Here is an 18,191-nt window from a genome sequence, read left to right on the forward strand (position 1 = left end):
CATTTTAATTGGGAGCACAGAGTGTGATGCACAGGTTCACCAGGTATCAGCCCAACATCATTAGGCCCTTTTTATACATTTATTAATATAATGTTCATAACAGTTCTGCCTCAGATTTGTTCTATTGAGCGTGGAATATTTAGCCCAACAACAAGCACAAATTGTCAATATGGTAACCATTGTTATGATTATCATGCTGCTATTACTTTACAGAAGAGGAAATAGAGGCTCATAAAAATTGCTTCAGGGATATAAAAGTCAATAAAGAGGAATAACATATAGGGCATATAGCTTTATAGTCTGAGCTATATCCCATGGGCTTCTCAGGCGGTGCTAGTGGAAAGGAACCTGCCTGCCTATGCAGGAGACATAAGAGACATGGGTTCGATCCCTGGATTGGGAAGATCCTCTGGAGGAGGACATGACAACCCACTCCAATATTCTTATCTGAAGCCTAGAAAATCCCATGGACAAAGGAGCATGGTGGGCTATAGTCCACTGAGTCACAAAGAGTCGTACATGGCTGAAGTGACTTAGCATGCACGCATATCCTTTTCATTTAAATATTTTCTGTGTAGAATGGACGCAAGATGTATCCTCAGGCAGATTTCAAATTCTGCAGTTGACTCTTAGTAGTCGAATGACCACAGGCAAGTCATGATTCTGTTTCCTGATTTGTACAGTGGGGATGATACTTAATACACTAGAGCTGGGTAGCTGTGAGGGTTACTAGTCCTCAGGCTCTCATCCCTAGACTCTACATGAAGTTTAGTTGGCTTGCACTCGTTTATTTCCATGTGCTCTTAGGCCTTCAAAGTGGTTCGGTTCATTAAAGATTAGATGGGATAAAATTAGTATTGCAGGGGAGCTGCTTATTCTTTCCTCCTTCCTTGGCATAGCCATTATCCAGAATTTCGTGTTAATCATTCTCTTGTTTTTGTTTATAGTTTATCAGCTATACTTGCTTTCCTAAATAGTATTTTTGAACTTTGATATAGAGTATAATTGGAGAAAGAAATGGCACTCCAGTATTCTTGCCTAGAGAATCCCTTGGACAGAAGAGCCTGGTGGGCTGCTATCCATAGGGTTGCAGAGAGTTGGACATGACTGAAGCGACTTTGCATGCATGCATGCATGAGAGAAGGAAATGGCAACCCACTCCAGTATTCTTGCCTAGAGAATCCCAGGGGCAGAGGAGCCTGGTCGGCTGCCTTCTATGGGGTCGCACAGAGTCGGGCACGACTGAAGCAACTTAGCAGCAACATACAGTATAATATATATTCTTCTGGGACTTTCTTCACTTAACATACTTTTGGGAATTCAGCCATCTGTAGTTTACATACATTGACTTCATTGTTATATCAGTTCAGTTCAGTTCACTCAGTCATGTCCAAATCTTTGTGACCTCATAGACTGCAGCACACCAGGCTTCCCTGTCCATCACCAACTCCTGGACCTTACTCAAACTCATGTCCATTGAGTCAGTGATGCCATCCAACCATCTCATCCTCTGTCGTCCCCTTCTCCTCCTGCCTTCAGTCTTTCCCAGCATCAAGGCATTTTCCAGTGAGTCAATTCTTCACATCAAGTGGCCAAAGAATTGGAGTTTCAGCTTCATCATCAGTCCTTCCAATGAATATTCAGGACTGAGTTCCTTTAGGATTGGCTGGTTGGATCTCCTTGCAGTCCAAGGGACTCTCAAGAGTCTTCTCCAACACCACAGTTCAAAAGCATCAGTTCTTCAGTGCTCAGCTTGCTTTCATAGTCCAGCTCTCACATCCATACATGACCACTGGAAAAACCAGTGAGACAGACCTTTGTTGGCAAAATAATGTCTCTGCTTTTTAATATGCTGTCTACGGTGGTAATAGCTTTTCTTCCAAGGAGCAAGTATTTTTTAATTTCATGGCTATAGTCACCATCTGCAGTGATTTTGGAGTCCAAGAAAATAAAGTCTGTCACTGTTTCCATTGTTTCCCCATCTATTTGCCATGAAGTGATGGGACCAAATGCCATGATCTTAGATTTCTGAAGGCTGAGTTTTAAGCCACCTTTTTCACTCTCCTTTTCACTTGCATCAAGAGGCTCTTTAGTCCTTCTTTGCTTTCTTCCATAAGGGTGATGTCATTTGCATATCTGAGGGTATTGATATTTCTCCCAGCAATCTTGATTCCAGCTTGTATAGTGTTCTATTATTTGTATATACTATAGTATTTTTGTTCTACTGTTGATGGACATTTAGATTGTTTGTCATTGTGGACTTTTATGAAAAATAGTGCTGTGAACATTTTTGAACATGTTTCCCAGTGCTAAAGAGTTTCTCCATGGTGAAAATGTGAATCACAAGGCGTGTGCATCACTAAGGGAGTTCATTCACTCATCCACTAAATATTATCAAGTACTGCTATGTGTGAAGTACATGTTTAGGTGCTTGGAATATCAGTGAACTAAGCAGGTGATTTACATTTTACTTGCAATAGCCAGAAGATAAATAATAAATATAAATGAAACAGAAGGATAGCTGCCCTAGAGAGAAGAATCAGAGCAGGATTGGGGGAATTTCTTGTGCAGGGAGTTGGTGGGGGAGGGGGTGGGGGGTGCAGGCATCATCAAAGGCAATATTTGAAACAGACTTACAGGAATCTATGCACTATTTACAACTTTTTCAACCTTATAAATACCAGAAAGAAACGACTATGGCCATTAAGCACACAGTGATGAATGATTAAAGAAAGTATCTCCACACTTCTCACAGAATTATTTTTCTTTAATCAGATTTTAATCACTCTAATTTCTGGAAGGATATATTCCAGATACTGATCTTTGTCAGTCTGTATAAAGGAACTTTATTTTATTTTTAGTTGGAGGATGGTTGCTTTACAGTGTTGTTAGTTTCTGGTGTACAACAACTTGAATCAGCTGTTAGTATACATACATCCCCTCCTTCTTGAGCCTCTCGCTCACCCCACCCCTCTAGCTCATCACGAAGCACCAAGCTGAGCTCCCTGTGTTAGGCAGCAGTTGCCCACTGGCTCTGTTGTACACGTCACTGTATATATGTCAGTGCTGCTCTCTCAGTTTGTCCCGCCCTCTCCTTCCTCCACTGTGTCCACAAGTCCATTCTCTGCATCTGTGTCTGTACAGAGGAGCTTTAAGTGTGCTCAGACTTGAATAGCAATTATGTTTACCCGCTAACTTTTTATGGGTAACAAAGTATTGTTGAGGTAGCATTTACTTGGTTTTAAATTCACATAGGTTAAATTCACCACCATACACAAATGGGGTTCTTAATTCATGGATTAATGTCCTGTCTGTCACAGTGATGCAGTCTGTGACCCCAGAGCTTTCTATGGCCTTTTTGTAAAGTATGGCAGTACAGAGCCTGAATTCTGTGGCCACTTGGCCATAGGTTCAGATCACAACCCCACTACTGTGTGACCTAGGTCAACGTAATCCGAGTCTCTGATCTTCATTCCTCCTCTGTATCAGGATAAAACACTACATACAAGAAGAGCACTAAATAAAGGTTAGTTATTTTGTTTTGTTTTTTTTTTTAACTTCTTATTTTGAAATAATAATATATTGATGGAAGTTAGAGAGAGGTCCTTTGCACCCAGTTTTTTCCCCAATGATTACTTCTTATATAACTACAGTGCAATATCAATCCAGAAAATGAACATTGTTACAATAGTGAGTATAGTTCTAATGCAACTTAATCACGTGTTCAATTCAGTTCAGTCGCTCAGTCGTGTTTGACTCTTTGTGACCCCATGGACTGCAGCACGCCAGAGCTCCCTGTCCATCACCAACTCCTGGAGTTTACTCAAACTCATGTCCATCGAGTTGGTGATGGCCATTCAGCCATCTCATCCTGTGTCTTCCCCTTATCCTCCTGCCCTCAATCTTTCCCAGCATCAGGGTCTCTTCAAATGAGTCAGCTCTTTGCATCAGGTGGCCAAAGTATTGGAGTTTCAGCTTCAGCATCAGTCTTTGCAAAGAATATTCAGGACTGATCTCCTTTAGGATGGACTGGTTGGATCTCCTTGCAGTCCAAGGGACTCTCAAGAGTCTTCTCCAACACCACAGTTCAAAAGCATCAATTCTTCGATGCTCAGCTTTCTTTACAGTCCAACTCTCACATCCATACATGACTACTGGAAAAACCATAGCCTTGACTAGATGGACCTTTGTTGGCAAAGTAATGATTACAAAGTAATCACATGTTTAGATTCATATAACCTCACAGTCAAGATGCACAACAGTTCCAAACAATCCCATCACCAAAGCTCTCCCTCTTGTTACCTCTTTATAGTCAAACATACCCTCTTTCCCCAGGCCACATTATCCCTAATTTCAGGCAAAGTACTAATCTGTTTCGCATCTCTATATTCTTGTCATTTTGGGAATGTTATGTAAGATCATTCATAAGACCTTTCAAAATTGACTCTTTAAAAAATTCACGCTAATGCCTTTAGGATCCATCCAGTTTGCTGTGTCTATCAATAATTAGTTCCCTTTGATTGCAACTGTTATCCCATGGTATGGATGTACCACAGTTTGTTTAACCATTCGCTTATTAAAGGAGATTTGGGTCCTTCAGGTTTTGGGTTCGTATGAATAACAATTAAGATTGTGAAGTCCATGAGGTCGAAAAAGAGTCGGACACAACTTAGTGACTAAATAGCAGCAGTAGCAGTTCCGATTTTTGTGTGAACCTAAATTTATTTCTGCTCGGGAGTGAGATTGCTGATTCATGTGATAAATGTTATGTTTAGTGTTTTTTTAAGAAACTGCCAGACTGTTTTCCAGAATGGCTGTGTTATTTCACAGTCTCAATGGGAATGTGTAAGGGATCTAATATCTCAACATTTTTTAATAGCTCTGTGCTGATAACCCATCATGATCTTAATTTGTATTTATTACCTGATGGCTATTGACGTGGAACATTTTATCACATGCGTATTTGCCATGTGCATATCCTTATTGGTATTGCATATCCTCTATGTATTTTGTCCATTTTCTAATTGGGTTGTTTGTGTTTTGAGAGTTGTTTATACATTGTAGATGTGAATCCTTTGTCAGATCAGTGGTTTGCAGATATTTTATCCCAGTGTGTAGCTTGTTTTTTCATCTTCTGTATAGGTCTTTTGCAGAACAACAGTCTTAAATTTTGATGAAATCAAATTCATCCACATTTTTCTTTTATGGATTGGGTTTTTGATATATCTAAGACCTTCAACAAGTCCTATGTTCTCAAGATTTCTCCTGTTTTCTTCCAAAATTTTAGTTTTATGTTTTATATTTAAAACTGATCCACTTTGAGTTAATTTTTATATAAAATGTGAAGGTTAAGTTGAAGTCCAGTTTTTCCTGAGTACCCAGTTGTTTCAACCTTTTGTTGAAAAGTCTTTCCTTTTTCCACTAAATTGTTCTCACACTTTTTTCACAATGAGTTGCACTTACTTGTGTGGGTGTATTTCTTATTGCTCTATTCTATTCCATTCATCTATGCATGTATCCTGCCAATACCATCCTGTCAAAAAGCAGAGATACTACTCTGCCAACATAGGTCCATCTCACTGGTTTTTCCAGTGGTCATGTATGGATGTGAGAGCTGGACTATAAAACCAAGCTGAGCACTGAAGAACTGATGCTTCTGAACTGTGGTATTGGAGATGACTCTTGAGAGTCCCTTGGACTGCAGGGATATCCATCCAGTCCATCCTAAATGAACTCAGTCCTGAATATTCATTGGAGGGACTGATGCTGAAGCTCCAATACTTTGGCCACCTGGATGTGAAGAGCTGACACCTTAGAAAAGACCCTGATGCTGGGAAAGATTGAAGGCAAGAAGAGAAGGGGACAAGAGAGGACGAGATAGTTGGATGGCATCACCAACTCAATGGACATGAGTTTGAGCAAGCTCCAGGAGTTGGTGAAGGACAGGGAAGCCTGGTGTCCACGGGGTCGCAAAGAGTCAAATACGACTGAGCCAACTGAACAAGAACAACAGCAATCTTTCAATCCATGAACAGTATCTCTTTTCAACATTTTGTAGTTAATCAGCATAAAGATGCTCTTACACCTCTGTCAAGAATCAGTTGGCCCTACTTGTGTAGATCTGTTTCAAGTCTCTATGCTTTTTCGTTTATCTGTGTCTATCCTATGGTCAATAACGGACATTCCTGATTACTCTTGCTATGTAAGTCTTGAAACTGGATAGTGATTCTTTATTATTCTTCTTTCCTTTATCCATTCAGCTATTATAGTACATTTGCCTTTTAATATAATTTTAAAACAATCTTGTCTGTATCTGCAAAAGGAAATGTTGTTAGGATTGTATTAGGAATTCTGTTAAACTGGTAGATCACATTACTTTTTACTACATTGATTATCTCTATCCATAAACATTGTCTCTCCATATATTTAGATCTTTTTTGATTTCTAAAATTTTGTAGTTTTCAGCATCCTAGTACTATACATGTTTGTTAGTATTTAATTTTGTTTAGAGCTGATTTCCATATAATTAAATGGCTGTTCAAATTATTTTATAGTAGTTTGTACATTTTGAGAAATTGGTCCATTTCACTTATATTATCATTTTGTTGTGAATAGTGTTCTTAGTATTTCCCTGTCATCCTTTTGCTGTCTTATGGTCTGTAATGATATCCCCATTTTTATTCCTTATGTTTGATGAGTTGTATCTTCTCCTTTGTCTTGGAGGTTTGTTAATTTTATTGACCTTTTCAAGTAACAAACTTTCTGTTGAATTTACTTTCAGTTTTTCAATTTCATTGATTTCTGCTCTTACATTTATTATTTCTTGCCTCCTGCGAGGTGGAAGTTGAAGTCTTAAGTTTCTTTCGCTGCATCCTTTGCTGCCCTGGTGAGAGATCTTCCTCCTCACTGGTCAGTGGTGTGGAAGCCGATGCTCTCACTGGGCACTGCTAATACCTCACTGGATGGTAGGGGTGTGAGTGCCTGTTTAGTGTTTCTCATGTGTTCTTCATTGACACATCAAAGGAGAAGGGATATAGGGGTGAGGTAGGTTACTGATAAATACCAATGAAAGTCTGGACTTAACACCAGGCCTTCAGCCTGGAGGCAGGGGAGTAACTGATTACTGTTCTGGACATAAAAGCTCAGGCTCCTCACATCATCTCCATGGACACTGCTGGGGGCCTCGTTACCACCCAGTGAGGACCAAAGCCCTAGCTCCCCACCAGGCTTCTCTGACACAAGCAGCAGGGAATGGTTGGGGCAGCTGGTTTCTGCTTGGCCGGGGTAGAAGCTGAAGCTTCCCACTGGACCTTTGCTGGTGGGAGGGGAAACACTTTTTTTCTATGGTGGTTAGCTGCAGTTTTCTGTCTTGCCAAACTGCCCTGTTCCTGGTCCTTTGAATAGAGGGAGCACCCTTTTGTGGATTTTTTTTTTTTAACTACCTTCTGGTGTTTCTGAGACTACAGCTTCATGAGCTCCCACTTTAGCATATATGAGGCTAAAAGAAAACCCAGCAAACTCACCATTGTCATTCCTCAGGTCCTGAGGTCTCTAGACAGTCTGCCTCCTCTCTGCCTTTCTCAGTTTTGTATAGAATGTGTAGACTCTTTAGCTGTGCTTATCTGGAATAAGGAAAAGCATGTTTATTCAATCTTTCTATTCTGTGAAGTGCATTGCCACATTTTTACAGATTTGGATTACTGATTTCTTGTCAGTTCTATGTTCTATCTATACCTTCTCCCAGTTGAGGGCTTATTTTCTCATTTTCTTCGTGGTAATCTTTTGCCTAACTTTACTGAAGTTCTTAACTTTACTGAAGTTGAATTCATTCATTTCTCCCTTGTGCTCTTGCTTTTTGTTTTCTTGAGTAAGAAACTTACTCCAGCTCTAAGGTTACACAGATACTTTCCTATATTTCCTCATGAAAGTTTTAAATTTCTTCATCTGTCCTATCCAAAATTTTGAATTAAGTCAAGTAGGGATCTGATTTCATCCCTCTCCCACTGTAGAGAGCTGTTAGCACCATGAAAAGTTTTCCTCCCCTTTCCCACCAATTTCTAGTGCCACATCTGTCATGTGCATAACTTCATTAAATCTACAGATACATTTGGAGAGACTTGGCATCTTTACCATCAAGAACATGGTGGTTTCATTACTTAGGTATTTTTTGTTAATGATTCTAAATATAGCTTAACATTTTTCTACACAATGCCCTTACACATTTTCAAAACTTTACTCCTAAGTACTTAATATATTTTTGTTATTATTGTGAAATAGTTTTAGTTTTTTTAATTAAGATTTCAAAAATTTAGATTTTAATTTATTCATTTATTGTTTCACAACTCCCACAAAGGGGAAAGGGACACAGGACAAGCACTGTGAAAGATCTCCCCTCCCCCAAAGGAACGCTGTTTGCACTTAAAGGAAGGAAATTTAGTGTTTTCTGAATTCCCATGGGTATTTTAAACAAAATAAGTGTGTCTGTGTTCCACTTTTAGCAATCCTGATCTTGTAGGTCCAGAGAGAACCAGAACTCTAATTCCTTTAGGGGAGTCCATATGATTGTGCACATCTCTCTCAGAGAAGTTGCTAAACAATAGAATAGCCCAAGGGGATATTTATTTAGAAGAGCATCTCATTTAAAGTTATGAGCATTTTTTCATCATTTAATATGCTAGTGTGGGACATACACATAAACACACACATTGTATGCATAAACACACAGTACACACGCGTATGAAATTCATATGTGTACATAAAAGCGAACTGCTTTATGTTAAGTAACAACAGGTATGAATTTGAAGATAGTGAACCTGTAAAAGAACCCATTCACAGTTTGGATGAGATGTGTTGGTTTAGAACTCCATATGTTTGTTTTAAAACTTAGAATGTGAGCTTATGGATATAAACAGGATTGGTGGTTGCATGAGATAGGGGTTGGGGTGGGCAAAATGGGTGAAAAGGGTCAAAAGTTACAAATTTTCAGTTATAAAATGAGTAAGTCATAGGGATGTAATGTACAGTATGGGGACTATAGTTCATAAAACTGTATCACATATATGAAAGGAGCCAGGAGAGTGGATCTTAAGTTCTCACCCCCCAAAACACCACCAAACTTGTAACTGTGAACAATGACAGATTTCAACTGGATTTTTTGTGGTTTTCATTTTGCGATATATACAGACATTGATTCCTTTCATTGTGCAGCCTAAACTTAATGTGTTATGTCAATTATGTGTCAATGAAAAAAAGTTAAAAATACAATTTTGTCTTTCCTAGTTGGAGTCATTCGATGTCCCGTTTGCAGCCAAGAGTGTGCAGAGAGACACATCATAGATAACTTTTTTGTGAAGGACACTACTGAGGTTCCCAGCAGTACAGTAGAAAAGTCTAATCAGGTAAGTGTTTTAAGTCTTGAGTCTCTTGCTTCCTCTTAATGCAACAGCCTAGAATACTGGAGAACTTATCATGCATTTTGTTGGTTTGTCTCAAGCATATCTTTAATTAATTTCAAATTATCCCTTCTCCCTGCTTGGCTTTCTTTCTCCTCCCTTTTAATGTATTTGCTGGGTAAACTGGGTTGTTAGTCTGGTAAAATTAGCCTTATTCTGAATTTTGTGCACCTCTTCAGTCATTTGACATGCTTCCCTCTCTGCTGTATTTTGTGTAAACTGGTGATAAAAATGTAGAGGTTGGTTTATATTTGAGTCCCACTGGGTGAGAGGATATAAGAACACTTCCATCCATATGTCTATGTGTCTTTCAAGCAGAAAGATTGTAATGCTTGGTTGTCTTTTTTCTGATGTTAACGGCCATCAGTGATCACTGCCAGGATTCCATATTTCACTCGGACTTTGAAAAAGGATGGCATTTTCATTCTGTCATTCTTCTTTATTTCTCAACTGGAATAGGAAGAGAAAAGCATCCTCCATTTATTCTTAGGTTTACAGGAAAGGTAGATAAATGCTCAGTTCTTTCCCTTGAGTTGCTAATTTTTAGAGTAGTGATTTATTTTCTTAGCATTCTTCAGAGGTTACTAACAAGTGGTATGTGTGCTTATTATTATGAACTAACTCATGGAGTTTTAACATGAAATGTGTTGTAGTTATTCTTATTGGTGCTCAATTTGTGCCATCTTGGCAATGAGGATTCCTGAGTCCTTCCGACACAATCCCAGTAGTCATTGCTATCTCCCTTGCTTTCTATTTTGACAAGATCTTGTTCATTTTCTGTTCTATGCCTACAACCAGCAGGAGTTGGTTCTGAGAACCTTGGTTCCTTTTAATCTGAAATGGTATGTAGAGAACACAGTATGGATGCTCCTGAGCACTTTGTTGGCCATTTTTCTATGATTTTCAAGAGAATTGATTCAGCAAATGCTTTTTATTTTTAAAAGAGAAAGGAAAAAGGAAAAATATATCAAGGATATATTGACATTTTTAAGTCAAATCTAGAATTGTAGATGAAAAGTTGAGCAAATAGGAAGCCAACTAAGATGATCTTTTCCTCTGGCATTGCAGTCTTCCTCCAGTACCACCTATTTCCAGAATCTAATGTAGAACCACCTCATTAAGCATAAATGAGGCTTGCAGAGTAAGAGTGAAGACAAATAGAGTTGGTACTGAAAGTAGAAATTATAGAATTGTCTCTGTCAAAACAGAAGACAAGGTAACAATTACTAAATGTATGTACTGGAGATATTCAACCAAATCATCACGTTTTAAGGTTACTTAAGCAATTCTTCTCTATATAGTTAAGTCACCCACTTGATAGGTTCATTTGTTTCATTTTGCTTTTGTTTATGGTTTTGTGTAGGGCTTTAATTTAGTTTTTTTTAAGGGCTATGAGCCATGCCATGTAGGGCCACCCAAGATGGACAGGTCATGGTGGAGAATTCTGACAAAATGTGGTCCACTGGAGGAGGGAATGGCACACCACTTCAGTATTCTTGCCTTGAGAACCCCATGAACAGGATGAAAAGGCAAAAAGATAGGACGGTGAAAGATGAACTCCTCAGATTGGTAGGTACCCAATATGCTACTAGACAACAGTAGGGAAATAACTCCAGGAAGAATGAAAAGAGAGAGCCAAAGCAAAAACAACCCCCAGTTGTGGATGTGACTGGTGATGGAAGTAAAGTCTGATGCTGTAAAGAGCAATATCGCATAGGAACCTGGAATGTTAGGTCCATGAAACAGGGTAAATTGGAAGTGGTCAAACAGGAGATGGCAAGAGTGAACATCGACATTTTTGGAATCAATGAACTAAAATGGACTAGAATGGGTAAATTTGACCCAGATGACCATTATATCTACTACTGTGGGCAAGAATCCCTTAGAAGAAATGGCTAGCCCTCATAGTCAACAAAAAAGTCCGAAATGCAGTACTTGGATGCAGTCTCAAAACAACAGATGATCTCTGTTCTTTTCCAATGCAAACCATTCAGTTTCACAGTAACCCAAGTCTATGCCCCAACCACTAATGCTGAAGCAGCTGAAGATCACCAGTCCTATGAAAACCTACACGACATTCTAGAACTAACACCCAAAAAAGATGTCCTTTTCATTATAGGGGACTGGAATGCAAAAGTAGGAAGTCAAAAGATAACCTGGAGTAACAGGCAAATTTGGCCTTGGAGTACAGAATGAAGCAGGGCAAAGGCTAACAATTTTGCCAAGAGAATGCACTGGTCATAGCAAACACCCTCTTCCAACAACACAAGAGACAACTCTACACATGGACATCACCAGATGGTCAATACTGAAATCAGATTGATTATATTCTTTGCAGTGAAAGATGGAGATGCTCTATACAGTCAGGAAAAATGAGACCAGGAGCAGACTGTGGCTGAGGTGGTTGGATGGCATTACCAACTTGATGGACATGAGTTTGAATAAGCTCCAGGAGTTGGTGATGGACAGGGAAGCCTGGCATGCTGCAGTCCTTGGGGTCACAAAGAGTCAGACACAACTAAGTGATTGAACTGAACTTAACTTAGTTTTTTTTTTTCATTTGAAATTTGTGAAACTACGTATAAAATATTCATATACTGGTTCCAAAGAAAAGTCTATGAAACAGAATGTTTTCAGGGAACTCAAACTTCTATCTCCATCTTCACCTACCCTATTTTTTCTCTTATCTTACAGCTAACCATTTGATTTCTTTTGTGGTTTATCCTTGCACTTTTAATATTGTTTTATAAGTAATTTTACATTGTTTAAAGATTTAAGCAAATAAGTCATTCCAGTTCATCTGCGTCTTTCTTAGATAAGCAGTAGTATGGTATGCTTCAACACTTTGCTTTTTTAGTTTTACTTTTTATAGTGGACATCCTTCCCTAAAAGTATGTATAGAAATCCCTTACTCCTTTTTGCTGCAGAATGTCGAGATTAAGTTTTGGGTGACATCCTTATAGAGGTGATAGTTGAAGCTGAGGAAATGGATGAGACCAGTCCTTAAACCTAACAAAAATTTACAGAATCCAGAGGAGAAAGAGTAGTGGTGGGATCCAGAGAGGCAATCTAGGAGATAAGAGGATGTGGAAGTGTCATGGAATCAAAATTATTTCTAAGACATAAGAGTGGCATCAAATGATGTTAGAAAAGTGAAAGGCAAGAACTGAGAAAGAGCAAGTTTGAGTTTATGGAAGTATTATCCAGATATTTGGAATTTGACTAATGTAAACCACTGACTGAGGGGAAAACATTTTCTTCCCAATCATAAATGGTGTTATGAGGACTGTTTATGTGTTGTGTAACCTTAATATCTGTCCTTAGAAAATAGGGCCAACATCTACACAGTTATACAAGCTGGGGGAAAAGGTGCTATCTCTTGCTGTCTCTTCATCTGGCATATCCAGTGCATCCTCCAAACCAGTCAGTTCTACTTCCCAAATCTCCGTCATTCATCTCCACTTGTAGCACTGCATTCCCTCTGTGCAGAAGTACTTGCCCTTTTTCTGATCTGGTCTCTACATTGCAGGGGCAGTCATGCACTTTCTGTGATTTTTAAAATGCACTTTCTGGCCACATCACTTACTTACTTAAAAGCTTTTAGGAGACTTCTTCAGACAAAGACCAACAGTGCCACGTGATCGTCTGGCCTCTGCCTGCCTTGCCATCAGCTCCTTCTCTTGCCAGTCTTCCTGTTGATCTCTCCACTTTAGTGTACTGGCTTTCTGTCAGTTTTTTGAACCTGCCGTGTTCTTGCTGGAGGCTTTGGTACATGCTGTTCTGTCTGTCTAGAAGACCGTTACCAGTAATTGATGACTCAGCTTTCTTATCTTGGTGCAAATATGATCTCTTTAGAGAAAGCCTTGCCTGGGTAATCTCTCCTCACTTTTCCCAACACTTCAACCCTACTCAAAGATGACTTTCTCCCATCATATGTTTTTGTAGCTTCTCATACCTTTCCTTTATGGCACTTTTCAATGTCTAGTTTCATATTAGAGTGATTATTCCAATAATGTTTGACTTCCCCCATGTTATTCTTCATAACCACTTAGTAAAATTCATGTTATTGCCATTATTTTAAGATGAGCCTTCTAAGTAACCTGCCTAAGACTACTCAACTAGTAACTGTGGGTTCATTTATGTGTGGTTAATTGTGAGACCACTTTTTCTTTATTCTTAAAAATCGATGGGACGTGTTTCTTTTTATTAGGTATGTACAAGCTGTGAGGACAATGCAGAAGCTAATGGGTTTTGTGTAGAGTGTGTTGAATGGCTCTGCAAGACATGCATCAGAGCTCATCAAAGGGTGAAATTCACAAAAGACCACACTGTGAGACAAAAAGAGGAAGTATCTCCAGGTAATAGTTTCTAAATCTCATTTTTTTCTCTGTTGTTCCCAGGTCATTCTTTCCTTCCCATATTAACTTGTTTTGATACAGTTGTAAACATTAAATATACTCTTGTCTTTTAATACAAGAAAGTATATTGTATTTGAATTTGAATACTTGTAAATGTTGGTAAGTAACTATTGAGTAGATTTAGAATTCTTCTGCGTTATTTATACTCATAACCCTCCTCCTATAAATGCCTTGATTTGGAATGAATGTACAACTGAAAAAAAAAATGCTTTTAAAATTTCTCTATCTCTTTCTCTTTAAGATGATAAGGGGTAAGTTAAAAGAAGTTTTACAACTCTTTTTCTCACTGATATTCTTGTAGTAAACCTGTTTCATGATATTTATTATGTAGGTAACTAAAGAAGCTTTGCTCTTTAAAATGTAATGATGGTTTCTGCATTTTTGTTGTGTTGCTTGTAATGTAAACTTGACTAATACATTTTTATTATAGTAAAATATGTATGTAACTTAAAAATTGACATTCTAACCATTTTTAAGTGTACAAATTGGTGGCATTAATTGTATCCAAAGTGTTATGCAACCATCACCACTATTTCGAAAACTTTCCTAGCACCCCCAAAATAAATTGTACCCAATAAATAATAATTGCCCATTCCCCTCTCCAGCCCCTTTTAACCTCTAATCTATGATTTATCTCTATGAATTTGCTTACTCTAGATATCTCATACAAGTGAAATTATATGGTGTTTGTCCTTTGATGTCTGGCTTATTTCACTTACCTCAGTGTTTTCAGGTTTTGTCTGTGTTGCAATATTTATCAGCTCTTTGTTCATCTTTATGGCTCATTAATATATTTTTGTTTAAAAATTAATTCACTGCTTTTTATTCACTAAGTCAACAAGGGTTTGAATGTCTATTCCATATTCCAGGAACTTTGCTAGATTAAAGAGATGAACGAGTAAGACAGGTACTTCCCACCCTCCAGGAGGTGTCAGTATGATGAAGACTATGAACAGATTAGCAATCATAGTTTAACTTCATAAGTTCTGTAAGAGCACATGAAAGGAGTACCAAACACAGACTTGGGGATTTACACTGAAAGCCACATCTGGGACTTCAGGGGTACATAGAAGTTCATCACATAAATGAGAAGGGTGGGGAAAACCGTAACACATGCACAAATTTCCAGAGGGAGAACATTGATTGTACCTGAGAGTAAGATGCAAGAAGAGTAGTAAGAGATGGAGCTAGGAGTGCTGAGACACGGGAAAAGGGATATAATTTCCAAGAACACCAATGAAGAAAAAAGAAAAAATAGTCTCAGATAAATTTAATAGATTAGTACTAGAAAGACTTGTTTTTCTGTGAAGTCCAATGTCTATTGAAAAAGAGATTAGAAGCATTAAGGACTTAAAAGGTAAGGGACATGGAGGATACTTGAAATAACTTCAGTTCAAAGAGAGCTCTAGCTTTGGAAATAAAATTACTTGGTAACATCAAGGTTGCATTTGATATAGCACTTAAAACTTCCTCTGTCAGTCCTCCAGAGTCTGGTGTTTATAGAGAAGAATTGAACTATTTATGGTTGGGGTTTAGGGGTAAATGATACAGATAATGGCATGTGTTGACATGAAGGATTTGGGGTTTTAACTGTAGAAATAAAGTGAAGTTGTTAGGATAGAAGAAGCAGTTAGTGACTGGAGATATCAGTGAGGTATAATGAGAGTAGTTGAAGAATTGGAAAGTTAGAAAGTAGAAGTTATTAAGAGTGGGATATTTGAATTTATGATTACAGAAATGGAATAGTAACAGACAGTAGAAAATCTAGGGTGAGACCATGATGTATATGAAACAGAATAAGCAGCTAAAATGAAGTATAGGTCTCTAGAGATGAAAAAGTCTGAGAGGCTTGACTTTATGTGGTGCTCTCTGCAAACTTCTCAATCATCCAGGATGATCATGATGAGACTTAGGGCTTGGAGGGTGACTGTGGGTCAGAATCGAAATTCCTCATAAATAAAAGAAGTCTATAAATGGGTGACATGTTAATTATCTAAATCAGGTATTATAATAATATAATTATTCCTGAAGAGCAGGCACAAACCAGGATGTCCCAAGCCAAGCAAGGATGTCTGACTACCCATCATCTACTGTGGTGCCCAGATGACTTGAACCTCAAGGAGACAGGAGTGGGGAAGCTATGACTGTATTGAGCCATCTTTGCTTTGCTGGGATTCATTCCATTTTGTCTGGTTGTGTGTGCTTTTAAAATTCTTTTAATACATTGCTAACTTTCTCTATCTGGTTATTTAATTTCCTTTCTTTTTTTCCCCCAGAATTTTATGTTTTCCCTTTTCTGATAAACTAGACAGTAGTTTACCTTTTTGTGTTTATCCCTAAATTTATCTAATTGCCCTCCACATATTTTTAGTTCATTAATTTTATTTTTAATTCCACTCAGCTTACCTTAGTATTATTTAATGAGTCATTCTATTTATTTGTATTCTGAGTTTCCATTTAATATTGTAACATAAGCATTAACTGGTCTTATCTCCACCCTAGATAACTAATTAAGAAGTTATGTGGATGACTGCAATGTAATAACATGTGTTTTATGATTATCTCTGTGTCAGTGGGTATCCTCTGTTAGGAGTTTTGCAAAAGTGGGGAAATAATCTTTCCATCACCTCTTTTATACATTTTTATTAGATTTTTCTGCATTTCACATAAAAAAAAAACCCTACATTTGCAATAAGGAGAATTCCAGTTGGTTTCATTCATTTATCTGGGCTATTTTCCTAAAATTTTTTTCTTTTATTTCATCAGTTCAGTTCAGTCACTCAGTCATGTCCGACTCTTTGCTACCCAATGGACTGCAGCACACCAGGCCTCCCTGTCTGTCCATCATCAACTCCCGGAGTTTACTCAAACTCATGTGCATTGAGTTGGGGATGCCATCATCCTCTCATTCTCTGTCGTCCCCTTCTCCTCCTGCCTTCAATCTTTCCCAGCATCAGGATCTTTTCAAATGAGTCAGTTCTTCACATCAGATGGCCAAAATATTGGCGTTTCAGCTTCAGCATCAGTCCTTCCAACAAATAGTCAGTACTGATTTCCTTTAGAATGGACTGGTTGAATCTCCTTGCAGTCCAAGGGACTCTCAAGAGTCTTCTCCAATATCACAGTTCAAAAGCATCAATTCTTTGGCATTCAGCTTTCTTTAGAGTCCAACTCTCACATCCATGCCTGACTACTGGAAAAACCATAGCTTTTAATAGACAGACCTTTGTTAGCAAAATAATGTCTCTACTTTTTAATATACTGTCTAGGTTGGTTGTAGCTTTTCATAAAGCATCTCTTAAGCTACACACTTTCTTTTCCTCATGAATTAATTTTAATGTTAACATTCTAAAGTGAAAAGTTTATTTATCTTTTCCTCTAGAAATGAGAAAAGTACTTGATATTTTACTGTCTGTAAAACCTAGTAGTAATGGTGATGTGGATGAAGCTGTACCTCCTCTACATCTCTGTGGATTTGAATTTAAACGAACACTCTAATAATTATTTACTGTTTAATTATGTTAATTTTCTTTTTGCTCCCTCCCCCTTGTCTCTACAGAGGCAGTTGGTGTGACCAGTCAACGACCAGTATTTTGTCCTTTTCATAAGAAGGAGCAGCTGAAGCTTTACTGTGAAACATGTGACAAACTGACGTGTCGGGATTGCCAGTTACTAGAACATAAAGAACATAGGTACTTGCATCTTTGGTTATATACATAGATTTATAATATAGCTTTAGGAGGACTAGATGACTGCTGGCATCACAGCAAAATGGCAGTCTGTAAATGTTTTGTTCGGCTAGTAGTATGCTGACCTATTAAAGGATTTTTCAACTTTTGATGTTATTGACTTTGGAGTCAAGTGATTCTTTGTTGCAGGGCCTATCTGGTGCATTGTATGGTGTTTAATGGTATGATGTTTTACCTCTGTTTACTAGATTCCAGTAGCATTCTCCCAACCGCGACAATTAAAAATGTCTCCAGACACTGCCAAATGCCCTGGTGAGGAAAATCACCCCAGTTGAAAACCACTGGCCTGCATACTTTAAAAATATAGAGAATTCGTTGCCAGCATTGTAGATGAGATTTTACGTTTAAAAAATTTGTAGGTCTTTCATTTTGGTTTTTTGTTTTGTTTTTAAAGAAAACTGAACCTTTTATAGCCCTCGGTGCCATATATTTTCATGTCAGCGTTTGACTGGAATTGACTTTCAGTTCAGTTCAGTTCAGTCACTCAGTCGTGTCCGACTCTTTGCAACCCCATGAATCGTAGCACACCAGGCCTCCGTGTCCATCACCAACTCCCAGAGCTCACTCAGACT

General features: G+C 38.2%; 1 protein-coding gene across 2 annotated transcripts in view; it reads left to right on the forward strand.

Annotated features, from left to right (window-relative positions):
- The window catches only part of TRIM24 (tripartite motif containing 24), a 115,357-nt gene that overhangs the window by 43,300 nt on the left and 53,866 nt on the right, over nucleotides 1-18,191 (forward strand). For both annotated transcript variants that reach the window (XM_069588486.1, XM_069588487.1), the window contains exons 2-4: nucleotides 9,280-9,398; nucleotides 13,663-13,810; nucleotides 17,430-17,562. In XM_069588486.1, coding sequence (XP_069444587.1) covers nucleotides 9,280-9,398; nucleotides 13,663-13,810; nucleotides 17,430-17,562 — 400 coding nt within the window. The remainder of the gene's footprint in view (nucleotides 1-9,279; nucleotides 9,399-13,662; nucleotides 13,811-17,429; nucleotides 17,563-18,191) is intronic.

The sequence above is a fragment of the Ovis canadensis genome, chromosome 4, assembly GCF_042477335.2.
Source record: "Ovis canadensis isolate MfBH-ARS-UI-01 breed Bighorn chromosome 4, ARS-UI_OviCan_v2, whole genome shotgun sequence".
Lineage (NCBI taxonomy): Eukaryota > Metazoa > Chordata > Mammalia > Artiodactyla > Bovidae > Ovis > Ovis canadensis.